At 55.8% G+C, this 15,794-nt stretch overlaps 1 protein-coding gene across 3 annotated transcripts in view; it reads right to left on the bottom strand.

The window, feature by feature from the left end:
- Positions 1-191: 191 nt before the first annotated feature.
- The window catches only part of ADAMTS10 (ADAM metallopeptidase with thrombospondin type 1 motif 10), a 37,805-nt gene continuing 22,202 nt past the window's right edge, over positions 192-15,794 (bottom strand). For 2 of the 3 annotated variants that reach the window (XM_008500946.2, XM_030466194.1), the window contains exons 12-24: positions 15,028-15,173; positions 14,381-14,444; positions 13,515-13,617; positions 8,548-8,681; positions 7,669-7,792; positions 7,101-7,181; positions 5,723-5,886; positions 5,177-5,300; positions 4,152-4,281; positions 3,325-3,529; positions 2,659-2,835; positions 1,790-1,946; positions 192-1,456 (exon numbers count right to left, since the gene is read on the bottom strand). In XM_008500946.2, coding sequence (XP_008499168.1) covers positions 1,347-1,456; positions 1,790-1,946; positions 2,659-2,835; positions 3,325-3,529; positions 4,152-4,281; positions 5,177-5,300; positions 5,723-5,886; positions 7,101-7,181; positions 7,669-7,792; positions 8,548-8,681; positions 13,515-13,617; positions 14,381-14,444; positions 15,028-15,173 — 1,719 coding nt within the window. In that variant the 3' untranslated portion in view covers positions 192-1,346. The remainder of the gene's footprint in view (positions 1,457-1,789; positions 1,947-2,658; positions 2,836-3,324; positions 3,530-4,151; positions 4,282-5,176; positions 5,301-5,722; positions 5,887-7,100; positions 7,182-7,668; positions 7,793-8,547; positions 8,682-13,514; positions 13,618-14,380; positions 14,445-15,027; positions 15,174-15,794) is intronic. The other variant, XM_030466195.1, reaches the window with a different exon arrangement.

Genomic DNA, 15,794 nt, shown 5'->3' with positions numbered 1-15,794 from the left:
GCCGGGAGGAAGAGAAAGGATGGAGTAACCCCTGAGGGCTGGCAGGGGGGAGAGGTTTTCTCTGGGAAAAGAGGGTTGTCCACCTCCCTGCACCACACAGGTGACCCCCAAGGGGAACTGAACATGGCTTTGGACAAGAAAGGCTTGAAAATAATAATAATAATAATTACAATAACGCTAACAAAAAGCACACGCTTGGTAGATTTGAAATTCAGATCTCCTCCCCGGGCTGTGGTGCCACAGGGAGAAAAGAAGCATTGGCCCAAGTTTGGGCACAAGGTGACCTGAAGGAACTTCAGGCTTGCTCTTTTCCCATCACTGGAGGTTCCCTGGGGGGGAAGGGGAGCTGGTGGCACTGGGACCAGCACTTTGAGGACACAGTGGCATGTGGTGAGGCTGCCTTGGGAGGCAAAGCACCTTTTGGAGGCAAAGCACCTTTGGAAGTAAAGCACCTCTGGAGGCAAAGCAGCTGTGGTGACTGGTCCCGAGTCATGACTTGGCACTGGGGACACTGTGGCCAAGATAATTCTTGTCCTGCATCCTCCTTTGCTTCCTGCAGCCCAGCATGTCCTTGACGCCCGTTCAGTGACTGCAACCCTGAGCACACCTCAGCCCTGCCCTCGGCTCATGCTTTGAGGGGTTTCCAGAATAAAAAATGATCATAATAGTGATGAGGGCTCTAAGGAAAAATAGGAGGACACTCCATTGAAAGTAGGTTGTGAAGAGAGTCTGAGCAACCCCCTCTCCCAGTTAAACTGGTGTCACTGCTCTGCTCGCTGAGTGACCCGCTCTGTCCCCTGCTGCACGACCATGGTGACAAGATGCAAACCAAGAAAACAAAATCCCTGCTCCCACCCACTGCCCTCAGCAGCTCACTTTCATCCATCACCCTGAAGCCACCAGCCATGCTTGTCACCCGTGGCACCTGAAACCTCCCAGGGGTCCCTAAGGGAAAGGCAGCACAAGAGGGTGAGCGGTGCCTCTCGGGTGGCAGCTGCCTCGGTTCCTGCAGGACCTGGGATCCACTACTAAATAAATAACAACATCAGAATTTCAAGTAATGTCCCTGCTCTGCCCAGCTTCTCCCTCTCCCACCGGTGCCACGGCGGTGGCAGCAGCGTCTGGCAGTGGTTTAACTGGGAACACTGGGAAGCTCGGGGGTGAAGGGTGCATGGCTTTGGGGGGGGGGATGGGGTTGGGTGACGCCGGCTCCTGCTGGAAGCTCGACCAAGTGTCTGTGTTGGGCCCAGGGGAGGTTCCTGGGGCAGAGGGGAAGGGCACAGCTGGGAGACCCCCCCGGCAGAGCTGTTGCCTTCCAGTTTTCCCACGGGGCTCTCGCAGTCTCCCTAATGCCCCTGGCAGGTTTTACAGCACATCTGTCGGAAGTAGGTCCGGCTGCAGAACTTGAACTTCAGGACGAGCGGGCAGTAGGCCACCTTGTTCACATCCTTGCACTCTGGATGGGTGACAGAGGGAAAACCAGGGTTACAGCTGCCTTGGGGACCAGCAGCCCCAGGGGGAATTTCTGATCAGCACCATGCAAGTGCCTTTTGCACCCCGATGCCTGGCTCCTGGGGGCTTTTTGAAGGAACTGAGAGCTTCATTACTGAAAGCTACCCTTTGCAATTATTTCATTTATCAGGGTCACAACATGCCAGTTCGGCCTAGGACTAGAGGGGACAGCATCAGGTCTCCTCCCCATGAGAGCCTCACCATGTCTCGGTGCCACGCAGCCCCTGGGGCTGGCACTGCTCCACATTTCCCTCCCCAACCCCTCCATCTCCCTCACCTTCAGGGTTGTCTGTAGGTCCTGATTCACACTTGGTCTCACACTGCTGCATGCTGGGGGGCTGCAGGGTCTCTGGGCAGTCACTGGATGGCTGCCCAGTGTGGGCCAGGCACTGGACAGATCTTCTCTGCTGCCCGAGGCCGCACTGTGCCGAGCACTGCAGGGACACAGCACAGCACGGAGCTGCAGCAGCCACCACAGCTTTACCAACACGGGGAGGGGGGGAGAGGGCATGGCCAGGTCTCAGGAGGTGCAAAGGGGGCTGGATACAGCTGTCCCTTCCCTTACAGCTGCTGTAGGGACCTCACCCGCCCAGCTGTGTGCTGCAGCCCCCAAAACCTTTGGTCTGAACCTCCCTGACATGGCGAGGGTCCCTCCATCCATCCATCCATCCATCCATCCATCCATCCATCCCTGAGGCCTTCCCCAGGTCTCCTGCACCCCAATGTCTCCATTGAGAGGTGTTAGAGGGACAGGAGGACAGTCTGTGTGACCCTGCGGTGCATGCTGGACTGTGACAGGAGGACCAGCAGTGCACCCCCTGCCCAGCCCACCTGGGCAGCCCATCGCTCCCACTGCACAGCACTGCTCCCCTTCCTCACCACCCTGCTGCCCTCCAGACACCCCTGGGCACCCTCCAATAACTTCTGTGGGGCTCTGCTGGGACTGAGAGACTCCCTGGGTTGGCAGTGCCTTTGGGCCACCAACCACAATGGCCTTCTGAGCCAGGAGGGAGCAGAGACCACCACGGAGAGCTGCTGCCCCCAAAATGGTTGTGGTGGCCACACCAGGTTCTGCTGTGCTCGAGGATTTGATGGGCTCACGAGGAAGAGTTTTCTTCAGTAATACCATGAAAGGGTTGTCCCTACCTCTCCCCACTCGCCGGTCACCCAGCGGGGTGGGGGGCAGCGCCGCAGGTTGCACCTCATGCTGGTGGGGGGCTTGGAGCCCTCGTGGCACTGGGTGGTGGGCAGGGTTGTGCTGTGGTCCCCACTCTTGCAGAGGACTATGCGGTGGCGGAAACCTGGCCCACAGCTTGGGGTGCACTGCAAGGAGGGGACACACACATGGTCAGGGTGGAAGGGAAAAGGCAGGGAGGGGCACCACTGGCTCTACCCACCAGTGCTCCCACCTTGTCTGTCCCCTAAGCTACCCCACCACTTCCCACATTTAACAAGCAACAGGGCAAGAGGAAATGGTCTGCATCAGGGGACGTTTATATGGTATATTAGAGAAACTTATCCCCTGAAAGGGTCATTAAATACTGGCCCAGGATGCTCAGGGAGGTGGTGGAATCCCCATCCCTGGAGGGGTTTCAAAGCTGTGTATAGATGTGGTGCTGAGGGACATGGGTTAGCACGGAACCCAGTAGAGTTAATGGTTGGACTGGGTGATTTTAAAGTCCTTTTCCAACCGGAACAATCTTGTGGCTGTGTGATTCCATTACCCATGCCCAGCAGCCATCACTGTGATGGACACTGTCCCCTTAGGGACAGGAGCCATCAGAGAGGTGGGGGCTGACTTGAAGCACTTACCTCAGACCAGTCCAGGGCGACCCACTCCGGAGGGCACGTCTGGTTGTTGCAAGGCTCAAGCATCTTTGGCCGTGGCTGTGTGCAAGAAGCATCATCCAAGGTCTTGTCCTCAGTGGCAGAGATCTTACGCTTGCAGAAGACGCTGCGGGTGCGGACGCCTTCGTTGCAACTTCGGCTGCATTCAGACCAGTTCCCCACCACCCAGCTGGAGACACATAAAACAGCAAAGCTTGTGAGGGGCTCGGTGGTCCATGACTGTCCTCATGCCTCTGCACAGCTCTGTGCCTCCCAGGGAGCTCTGGTTGAACCACGGAGCTCCTCCACAGGCTCTCTTTCCCCTTCAAGCCATGGGCAAAGCCCAGCCTGGGAAGAGCTGAGACAATTCCTGAAGGATTGAATTGAGTTCTGCACCCAAGGACCAGACAGGGAGGGTCCTTTCTGCAGGCAGCCCAGCAGCACGAGGAGGAGGCCACGCTAGAGACCATCCTTGGCCAACACACTGTGAGCTTGGCACATCTCTCACTGAGCAAGTCCTGGGGCAGCCCCATGCACAGAGCTGGGGTGGGGACAGAGCTTTCTGCTCCTCACACCTTCACAGTCAGGCATTTGGGCTGTGCCTGTGCTCTGCTTGTGATGGGGCACGGAGGAGAAAAACTGCTCCCCTCTCCCTAGCAGAGCTGCTCCAGATAGGCAGTGTCATCCCAGGGACTGTGGCAGGGGACCCTGATTCAGGAATGGCAGGGAGGGGGGGGATTTCCTTAGGGAGGGGGGGATTTCCCTCTCCTCCACACTGGATTTCCACCCAGGCTCCAAGCCCTGGTACTCACGCCGGGGGACACGGTTCGGTGTTGCATGGCCGCTGCCTCTCTGGCATTTTGGTTTCAGGGCTACAGAAGTGGTTGGAGACAGCTGAGCCATCAGGAAATTTCTTGCAGACCACAGACTGGATCTGGTTGCCTGCCAAGAGAAAGAGGGAAGAGGGGCAGAGAGGAGGACCCTGAAGCTAGTGCTGAGCCAGGCTGCAGGTTTGAGCCACACTGCTCTTGTGAGGGCAATGTGACAGGACAGACACTTGTCCCTGTTCCTTGTCAAGTCTGAATCCACTTCTCTGTCCATACCCAAGGCCTCCTTTGCCTCTGACACCTCCAGAAATAATTGGAAATAAATGGTGAAGGCTCACTAGTCAGGGCAGAACCTGGCAGAGTGTGAAGAGGTTGGAGGATCAAAGTGTTGTTGAGTTCTCTGCTCCTCAATTAAACCTGATTGGCCTTGTGACATGTTCTGGGCAGCACTTGTTGGGGGCAGAGCTTTGTTGATGCATAGCACACAAGACCAGGTCAGGACCCTTAGCTTTAAGCAGTTAATCCTTCCTTTAGGAACAGCTTCTCTCTTCTTGGAGTACCAGCTCAGTCACTGGTTCTCCAGAGCCACCAGGCATAAGTGCAAACCTTTGTGCCAACCCCCATGGGAACCAGCCCAAGGGATTCAGGGAGGCTCCAGCAGTGTTTCAGTTCACAGACAGGTAGATCTGAAGACCAGAACCTCTCCTGCATCACCCAAATAAATGAATTTCAAGCAAATCATACCACCCTCCATCACCTCAGTCACCTAGACATGTGGTCAAGGCAACAAACAGCATCCAGGTTGCTTGCCTTGACACTCTGCCCACAAGATGATGCTGATGGACACCAGCTAGCCTGTGGCTGAGTGCAGGGTGGGATTATGTAGAACCCTGAGAGCTCCTTTGGAGCAGATGCTACCATCTGTGTGCTGCCTCCTGTGGCCCCAACTCAGTGGATGGGAACACAGGAGCCTTGTGTCCCCCTGAGCCAGGACCAGGGTCAAACCTCACCCCCTGCACACAGCACCGAGCATTTGGTCCATGGGGTGTAGTGCCAGGAATACTGGGTGGAATCCTTGCTGACAGGAGCGTTGAACTTGTAGCGGATCCCCTGCAGCTCTGTCCGCACAAGGACCTGTGGAGAGGAGCATCACAGAGACATCAGTGCCACTGAAGTCCATCTGGATGGCATCCAAAACCTCAGTGCACTCTCTAAAATCCAAGACAGATGAAATCTCTCCCCCCCCCTTTCCCTTTCCAGTCCCTTCCAGCATTGCCATGGCAGCCACCAGTGGTGACAGTGGGGCGGCCAGGAAGGTGACACGAACAGAGAACGAGGTCCCATGCACTTCAAGATTGAATCATTCCAAAACCTGGCAGATCAGGGAGGGAGACCTGAGCATTTAGCCTGAATTAGCCATGACCTCTGTGCTCTTTGACTCCATACAGCAAGGACAGGGGCTGCTGAGCTCCAGTTCCCATGCAGTCACAGAAGGGTCTCTTTAGCCCAGACCAGGCCCATAGGAGGTGGGGATATGAAGGAACCACATTACCAACCATGACAAAGAGGGTGACATTGGTGGGTCCCAAGGCCTCCAGGGACTCAGGCTCCTCGAGGGATCTCCTGTAGTGGAAGGTGGTGCCTGCGATGTCGAAGTGCCGTGGGGGGTCGATGGAGAGCTTCCCATTGATGTAGTATTCCCCACTGTCCCCTCTCAGTGCTGCCAGGGGAGGAGGATGAGGGTGAGGAAAAGACTGAAAACACCAGCTCCAGCCAGGAGCTTCCCAGCTACCAGGCTCAGAGCACTGCTGTGATGGAAGGGAGACATCGTTGGCCCCATGCAGCAGGGAGGGAAGAAGTGGGGCAAATAAAGCAGGTGCCTGGGTCAGGGTCACACAGAAAGTCAGCAGCAGAGGTGGGATTAATGCATCTATGGGCTTGTCCCAGCCTGCACACCCACTGGGAAAGAATGGTGCTGTGAGGACCTGGGGTGGTGATGGGGACACTTGGCAGTGTGATAAACTGGGGCCATGAAGCTGAGCTCCAGCCCAGCTGTGCAAACTGGGTCTTGGCTGCTTGTCGCCAGGAGCCCGGCTGTGGTTGCCCAAGTGAGTCACTAGAGGGGGATAGGCTCGCTCATTCCTGCTCCCGTTCCCAAGCTCTCCCTCCCTTCTCTCTACTGCCACGGGGCTCTGGAGCAGGGAAGATGCTTCCTACTCATGAGGATGGAGGATGCTCCCTTCGATGCCACCGGGGTGCAGAAAGAGATCCCGGAGTGGGAGAGAGCAGTGGCAGGAGCCGATGGGGATGCAAGCTTGGGCTGTGCACAGAAATCCAGACTGGAGGAACACGAGGAGCCCCTGGTATGTGTGGGCTGGACAGGGAAGGATGTTGGCATCTCCAACCTGGAGGGATGCTGCTGAGGCACCTGGCAATGAGCAGCCCTGCCCACACCTCTGTCCCCACTGTCTGTCATCACTGCCCATCACTTGGAGGACAGAAAGAGAAGACCAGAAGGGGAAAGAAAAAAGCCCATTGTAAAATCAAGCCAGTGTCTAGCTGGAAAATTAAGCCCAAGGAAAATGTGAGCAGGTCTATTCTTAAATCCAAGCCCAAGATGCTCTCGGGGTGGAATGGCAAGGAGCCCCAACCAGTGCCAGGCTGGGCCAGGCATGGGGTTTGCTCAGGGTTATGGGGCTGAGCAGGGAGTGCAGGACAGAGACAGCATGGTTGTGAGACAGGGGCTGTGTGGGCAACATAGGCTTGGGCCACACTTGCCCTGCCAGCAGGTCCTGCCTCCTGCCTCTGCCCCAACCCCAACCTGGGACCCCCAGCCCATCCTCTGCTGCAGGAGGTTTTCCTTGCTCAGCCTATTGACATGGCAGAGGAAGGGGGGTCTGGCTGGGCTGCCAGCATCCCCCAGCCCTGTCTCACCTAGGTAGTTGATGGAGAGGTTCAGCTCCCGGATGTCAATGTGGACGGAGCCCTTGGGAATCTGGATCACCTCCTCGTAACCTGTGAGACAACAGAGTGATGCTCAGCCTCCAAGCACAGAGCCAAGCCTGCTCTGGGCTGGATGGGACCATGTCCCACCTTGATACCCAGGGGTTAAAAACTACAGGAGATGGTGGCAGGGCAACCCACTGCAATGAGATGGAGAAAGCAGCATGGCCTGCCAGGACACTGCTTTGCAGTGCAGGCTCTGGAGATGGGACTGGCAGTGCTGGGGGGGTTCTGTGGAGTCAGCATCTCCACAGGCATCTCCAGAGCCTGCCTTGAGGGCAGCGTGAGCTGGGGAGGAGGGAAGGACTTCTGTCAGGGACTTAGGTGGCAGTGGTGGCTGGTTGGTGACCAGGAGGGGTTTGCTCCCTGCTTGCAGCCTGGTCCCTTGATCTTTGGAGAATTTCCCTGCACTGTGTCCCCTCCTGTCCTGCACGTCCCCAGCACCAAGTGAAGTCAAGGAGGGACTCAGGGGTTGGGTGTCACTGTGTTTGATCCCTACCTCCCTCTGGCAGGGATTGGTTGAAGATGCCCTCAATGGTCTCGCAGGAGCTGCCGTCTCCCCCACACACTCGACATTTGTCCTCCTTTGAGTCAGAGCCCAGGACACGGTCACAGCCCACATGCTGGAGGAAAGAGCAGCAGGGAATGAGCCATCCTGGACACCTGACTTCCAGCATCCCAGGGAGCCCACCCTGAGCTCCACCTCCCTTGTCTCCATCACTCCACTGCTGCCCAGCCCTATTCTTCAGCCATCCCTCTCTAGGGACAGCCTCGGGGTGTGTGTGTTGTCACTTTTTAAGGCAGAAATCCAGTGCCTGGAGGACAAGGCAGATGTTTGGGTGCTGTGTTGAGCTGGTGGAGCTGCAGCAGCCCAAGGACAGCCATATCCCTGCATCACTGCATGAGCCCACGTGTAGCCTCCAGCTCTGACCTTCTGCCACAAAATGTGGGCTAGCAAGGGGGCCATGAGCATGGAGAGGGCTCCCCATGGTGCAAGACCCCTTCTGTTCCATGGTACATTCAGCCCCATAGAGACAAAAGGATGCCAGAGACACAGGAAGGGAGACAGAGAAGGACTCTTTCCGCCTTCTTGCCAGGGGACATTTGTCAGTCCCACATTGCTTTCTTACAATTAATCATTTATGGCTCTTCAGATCCCATTTCAAAGGCAATATCAGATGTCTGGGGCTACACAGGCTGTGAAAGCAGAGAACCATCACCACCACAGGCCAATGGGTGCAGATGGACCCCAAGCCCAGAGGAGAAGGTGCTTCTGCTTCTGCCTAGGCAGAGGGATGCCCATGTCCATGCGGGCAGGAGGAGGGCAGCACTCCCCTGTCCTTGCCTCCCCCTGAGCCTGTCCCAGCCCCAGCAGCACCTTGCACTCCCCGTTGACACAGATGTCATTGGAGTCCTGCCTGCAGGGTGTCCCATCCACCACAGCCGCCGCTCGCTCCGTGTAGAAGTTGAAGCCCTCAGCCAGGCAGTTGAGGGAACAAACCTTCACCCCCCCTGGGGAAGAAGCAGAAGTTCAATGCAGATGCCATCAAGGAAAGAGTGGAAAGACGTGGAGAGGCAGATCTGGATAACAACCACCTCACCCTCGGCCATTCCCCACCCCTGTGCCTCCATCCCATGCTTGGCACAGCTCCAGGGATGTCCCTGCTGAGCAGACCCATGGAGGGACCTGGACACCCTCCTGATGGACCAGCACTGAGTCAACACTGGACACCAGTGATGGTGAGACACTCTGCACAGTCTGGGAAACATGGGCTGTATGTGATGTGGAAGGGGAAAACTGACTTGTTCTTATCTGGTGTTGGTCACTCCTGGGTCTTCTTGTGCTTTACAAGGTGTCAGCCCCCTTGTGTCCATGCTACAGGCAGGGAAACTGAAGCAGAAGCTCTTAAGCATCTTGTCCAAGGGTTCTTCAGCTACTAGACCAGAGCAACCAAGTTTTTCCAGTTCCTAGACCAGTCACTAGGCCAGAACAACCAGTTATTTCTCTTCAGTGCTGGTGGATACTGAGTCCTACACAGCAAGGGTCCCAACAGCAGCATGAGGACAAAAAAGTGCTTGCTTCCCAACTCCACTTGCCAAAGGTCTGCCTGAAGAACAGAGGGTGGATACCTGGATATTGGCTTATTGCCAGGAGATGGGACTGGTGCTGTCAGGAGCCACCTAAGAACAGCAGATTTCTGCCACCTCTCACTGGGTTTTATCAAGCACTGGTGCAGCTCATGGTGTTTGATGCATTTAGTGAGCATCTCCACCCAGGGCAGATGGGGCTTGGAGCAACCTTGTCTGGTGGGAGGTGTCCCTGCCCAAGGCAGGGGAGTTGGAAATAGGTTCCCTTCCAACCCAAACCAGGCTGTGATTTTGTGACCTCCAAGCAAACCCAACAGCCTGCTGGCAGAGAGATGCCTGTCTGAGCTCTGGCAGTTTGCTCCTGCAGGCATCAGGAACAGTTGTGAGCCATGTGCCAGAGCTGGAAAGCACCAAGGTGGGGAGCAACAGAGCCCTGCAAAACTTGCAACTCAACACAGCACATCAAAGGGGCAGATGGAGGGGTGGGGGGGCCCAGCTGGTCTTGGAAGAAACTCAATGCAGCTGGGGGAAAGAAAGAGCAAAGCCAGGAAAAGGAGAAACAGGAGGAGACATGAGAGGGAAATTCAGCAGCTTGGAGGCATACTGTTAAGCAGGATGCCTGGGCAAGCCCCTAGAGAAGGTGCTCAATCAACCAACCCTCCCTCTGGAGGGTCTGCAGCACCCTGGGCTCTGCCCCATCTGGTGAGGGAGCTCCAGGGCTACCGAGGGGCACAGTGACCCCAAAAAATCATCCCCATCTAACCCAACATGCTTGGATCCCAGGTCTGTCCAGCCAGACCTCAAAACATCACTGGCAACATAAGGGAACCTGAGTCCTGAGACACCTACAGAGGCTGCACCATCAAACCCAACCTGTGCAGGCACCACCAGGGGGGACAAGCCCACTCCCACAGACTGTGTGGGACCCCCCCAGATTGCCCACTGCCTGCTGATTAGTACTTACTGACTTGGAAACAAGCAGCAGATAAGACCCAAAGAACAGAGGCTCTGCCAAAACCACTCTGCAGGTCCCCAGCCCTGGTGAACCCCTTGGCCATGCCACCTGCCCTTCACGTGGGGCTGAGGTCAGCAGCAGCCAGACCTGCCAGCCATGCTCCTTTTCATATTTAATATAGCTATTAAAATAGAATTGAGGATTTTCAGTTGGCTCCATGGCCCCTCAAAGGATGTTTTGTTCCCCCTGCCTGCCCTGTCCCATGAAGGAATTATTAAAGCTCATTACAGTTTCTGATGAGCAATCTCCTGTTTTCTGCAAGCCCCCTCCCCATGAGCTGCTCTGCTCTCCCTTGGCTCTTCCATCTGCCAAGAGGAAAATGAATAACTAAGCAAGGAAAGCAAAATAAACAAACAATAAAGCTGCATTCCAGGAGGCATCTGCTGACTGGTGAGCTCCCAGCACTTCTTGCTGGGGCTGTGTCTTGCCATCCCAGGGGCTGGGTTCCAGGACTGTTCTACATCACCTCCAGGGAAACACTTGTACCAGCCCCAAGCAAAAACACAACCTCAAGTTGCTGGTGACCTGGTGGCTGGAATCAGGCTTCCAGCAGGTGGCTCCTTCCCTTCCCAAAGTCCCTGTGGGATCACATCCAAGCTGGTGGTGTATTCCCTGTCTTCAGGGTCGGGGTGCTCTATTCCTGGGATAATTCCTGGTGCCTGATGGGCACTGTCCCTCTGCCCCATGGCACCTCTCAGCTCAAGGGTGCAGTGCCCGCAGCAGTGGCTGAACCAAGGAGCCTCCTCAGCAGAGGGTCAGGGCTCTGAAGGGCTACCAGAGCAGGAACATGGACCCAAAACCATCCTGAGGAGCTCCCAGCTGGAGAGCAGACTGCCTGAGGACAGGAGGGATCCTGGGGGGCTGCAGGGAGGGTGGGACTGACAGGTACCACCCCAGAGCTCTCTGGGCATCATTGGAGATGATAAGGAGGGAGATGGCAGCAAACCATCATTGCCTCCCTGATGTTGGGGTAGAGGGGACCTGGTAGCACAGGAGCTGCTGGGGGAAAACACAGGTGCTGAGGGCAAAGCACTTTGCTGAAGTCACAGCCATAGAACCACACTGGTTTGGGTTGGGCTGGACCTTAAAAGATCATCCCATCCAATCCCTTCTTGTCATGGGCAGAGACACCTTCCTTGGATTAGGTTGCTCCAAGCTCCATCCAACCTGGCCTTGAACACTGCCAGAGATGGAGCAGCCACAGCTTCTCTGGGCAGCCTGTTCCAGCATCTCACCACCCCCATCCTACACCATTTCTTCCTTACATCCATTCTAAACTCACTCTCTGCCAGTTTAAGAGTTTAAGACTGTTGTTCCTTGGTAAAAACTCTCTGTCCATCTTTTCTCCTAAACCCCTTTATGCACTTCTCATGGCTGCACTCAGGTGTCCCTCATCCTTCCAGACTCAGGCAAAGAAGTTCATGGATGGGGACAGTCAGGATACCCCCACGGTCCCAACAGATCTGAGTCCAGTGTGGACAGCCCATGCCAGGAGGAGGTAATCTTGCTAATCCCAGCAGGAGTCACTTGCTGACAGGTCCCAGGCAGGCAGGTGTCAGCACCCATAATTTCTTGAGAACTAGGAGACAGTGCTCTCCTGGTCAGGGGTTTGGCTCTGAGAATGTGCTGAGGACCTGTAAGCTTCCAGCACCCCTACACTCATGTGAACATGCCTCATTTTCCCTACTTGGGACACTGCAGATGAAGACAGTGAAACCCCTTCAGTAAATGAAACCATCACCCCCAGCCAGCCTGGAAAGCTGAGGCAAGGAGCCCCCAGATCATTTCAAGACATGATTGTGCCAACATTCCTGGAAAGGGGACAGGTTTCATCAGCTTATTTTATGGAACAGGAAGTTGAAATATACAGAGGAAGGGGGGTTTCTATTATTTTTTTCGACAGCCAAAGCAAAAACCAATGTCAGGCCCAGATTCCAATCAAGTTCTTGCTACTCAGCTGCCCAGCTATTGGACTCAAACCACTGGGCCATGCCTGGGGCAGAAAGAGGTCTGAGAGGGGGCAGCTCCAGCCTGGGGGGCTGTCTTTCCCCTTGGCATTCATCAGGGGGGTTGTGTGCCTTACTGCTTTGCAATTTTATTACATTTTTATTGATCCATCCCCTGCAGGGCTCTCACATCTGCTCCAGCTGCCAGACCCCGCTGGGAGGTGGGCTTATTTACACAGCTGCAAAGGATTTCCCCAGTCAAGTTCATTAACTCCACCAAGGAGACGTGCTGTTCTCTCTCATTATTAAGAGATTTCTGCCACAGAGATCTCCTTCTGCCCCCTCTCCTCTCTAGACCCTTCTGCAGGACACAGGAGGCCTGACCTGCTCCTCGGAGCATCCCCCAGTTTGCATCCCTGCTGCCTGCACAGGGGGGGCTGCCCCATTTTATCCCCACCAGGTACCAGACACTAACTAGTCCCTTCCCTTGCCTGTCTCTCTCTGCAGCAGTTATGGAAACAAGACTCAAGGACAGAAGCTCAACAGCTCTGGTGCTGCTGGGATGTGTTTCTAGCAGAGCAGTGATGTGCAAGGGAATGGGGGAGGCAACAGCCTGGAGGAGTGCATGGTGATCCATGCTGGATGATCCATGCATGGTGATCCATGCTGGATGATCCATGCATGGTGATCCTAGCTGGGCTAGGAGAGGTGCTGATTAACTGCCCATCAGACCACTTGGACCACAAGACCTTTCCCAGCAGAGACTGGGGGAGAGAAAAGCCCTGTGTGGCCCTGCTCCAGCTCATGGAATCACAGAATAGTTTTGTTTGGAAGGGGCCTTACAGGTCATCTCATCCCACACCTCCCAGCAGACCAAGTTGCTCCAAGCCCCATCCAACACTTGCAGAGATGGGGCAGCCACAGCTTCTCTGGGCAACCTGAGCCTCAGCAACCTCACAGTGAAGTTTCTTCCTTATGTCTAACCTGAACCTACCTTGTTCTAGCTTAAACCCATCATCTCTTGGCCCATCACTCCCTGCTCTTGTAAAAACAACTTCTCCAGTTTTCCTGGAGCCTCTTCAGGCACTGGAAGGTGCTCTAGGGTCTCCCTGGAGCCTTCTCCAGGCTGTACAATCCCAACTCTTTCAGCCTGTCTTCCTAGGAGAGGTGCTCCAGCCCTCAGGTCATCTTTGTGGCCTCCTCTGGACTTGCTCCAAGGGCTCAATTATCCTTTCTGTGTTGGGGCTCCAGAACTAGACACGGAAAATCGTGCCTGAGCCAAGGGTGAGCACTCACCTCCACGGTATGTTTTCCAGGTGTAGTACTTCCCTCGGAAGGGGACGTTGTCAAACTCAGCACACTGCAGCTCTCGGAAGTCCTGGGAGCCTGGTGGGCAGTCCTGCAGCCACACAGCCAGACATCAGTTATCCTGGTGGGAGCTGCCTCCCTCATCTGCTTGGAGGGAAGGGGCCACTACAGGGCAACCAACGCCAGCCCTTTGAGGAGATGAGCATCAGCCCTGACAGCTGGACCCTGCCCCAGCATGGCAGGAGCTCCCTTTCTGCAAAGCTGGACACTCTTTGAAGCCTAACAGCACCAGCCCTTGGACCCCAGCTGGTCTGTCTCAAGATGCAACGCTTGCTCTTCAGCAATCCTTCAAAACCTGGGTGCAAAGCCCAAGGGAACAATAGGGAACCATCTCTTTTTCTCACTGCCAGTTCATGGATGTTAAGAGTTACCAACTCCCAGGCCCAAAGCTGCCCTGAGCTGCCCTGCTCTCTGTTCCCCTGGAGGTGCAACTCTCAGCCCTGGGAAGCAGGGGTTACATTGCATTCTGTGAGCTGCTCTCAACCTGGCCAGGCCAGCACTTGCAGCATGCAAGAGGAAATGGCTTTTGTGTTGGTGCTGGAAGCCTTTGACTTTTCCTCCTTTTCCTCCTTAACATTTTGGGCCTCTTCTTGACACCAAAGTCCCTCAGACACTGCCCCCCCTCCCTCTCAGCCAGTTCACAGCTGCTGCAGGTGGGCACCATCCTTGGCTTTTTTCCCCACTGTGGGATTGCTGATGCTGCTGGCCCCACCAGCAGAGCCCTGCTAGCCCAGGGCTCTCTCTGCTAGCCCAGGGCTCTCTCTGCTCCTCTCTCCCAGCCCAGCAGTACTCACGTCGGTGTTGCAGGACCGGTACCGCTTCCGCTCCCCCAGGCAGTACTTTCCTCCAATGGTGGGGCTGGGAATGAGATCATGGAATGGTTTGGGTTGGAAGGGACCTTAAAGCTCATCCATTCCCACCCCCTGCCATGGGCAGGGACACCTCCCACCAGCCCAGGGTGCTCCAAGCCCCATCCAACCTGGGGCCTTCAACACTGCCAGGGATGGAGCAGCCACAGCTTCTCTGGGCAACCTGGGCCAGGGGCTCAGCAGCCTCACACCAAAGAATTTCTTCCTAAGATCTCATCTCAATTTCCTCTCTTCTCGTTTCAAGCCATTGCCCCTTGTCCTATCACTAGTAGCCCTTCTAAAAAGTCCCTTTCCAGCTTCTTGTGGGCCCCCTTCTTGGGTCCTTCATGGTAGAACCACCTTAGGGAGTGAGCCAGGTTTGTGGCAGGCAGGTGCCCCTAGGAGAACCACAGCTTTTCCAACCCTTCCCAGCTGCAGACCTCAGCTGCCAGAGCCCAGTGGAGTTGTCCAAGTGGTGTTGGGTCTGTGGCTGCAGACCCAGCACCAAAGCAAGGGCAGTTTGAGAGAGCAGGACACCCTCCCTGAAACAGAGAACAAGGAGTGCCAACACTTTCATGCACACCTACACCTACCGGGGGCTGTCACAGTGACGAATGGATGAGGAGACACCTCCACCACAGGTCCTGCTGCATTCTCCCCAGGATGACCACGCTCCCCAGGCACCATCCACCCCCTCTGGCCGGGTGCCGAACGGGACACACTCCCTCTTGTAGCACCACTGTGGGAAGACAGAGAGTTATCCACCCTCAGCATGTGGCCTCTTTCTCTCCCAGTGCTCCCCAGCCTCCGTGGGACACAAGCAGCCAGGTCAGGGCTGGGATCTGCTTTGATCCTGGGGGATGTGCTGGCCTTGGAGCCAAGCTCCCCATTGCAGAGGGCGCTTGCAGCTCCCTGGGCACCTTCTCTTCTGTCACATCCTGAGTGCTCAGGGTTGGCAGGGATGCTGGGAGCAGTGACCCCACTCCTGACCCCCTGTGCACCATCCTGTGGGGCAGGAGGCCACAGGCAAGGGGGTCACATCCCCACCTTCAATCTAAAGGGGTCCCAGACACCTGAGTCAGTCAGGGTGACAGTTGTTGAGAACAGGGACATGTAACAGCCCAGAAGCAGCCAGATCCAGATGGGTCTTGGGCTGGAGCTGCCATTGGGTGGCAAGGACAGGCATCCTGGGGGACACAGACACTGTCAATACCCCAGCTGCTCCCTTCCAGGACAAAGTGAGGTTTTTTTACATGTACTGGGAGCTCAACTTGTCGTTAATGTGTTAAAATGCCCCAAATCTGCAAAGGGTCCAGGTTTAAAATGAAGTTTTGATTGCAATACCACCCAAAGATCCCTA

Source organism: Calypte anna, chromosome 28, assembly GCF_003957555.1.
Source record: "Calypte anna isolate BGI_N300 chromosome 28, bCalAnn1_v1.p, whole genome shotgun sequence".
Lineage (NCBI taxonomy): Eukaryota > Metazoa > Chordata > Aves > Apodiformes > Trochilidae > Calypte > Calypte anna.
This window is presented reverse-complemented; position numbering and strand designations above follow the sequence as displayed.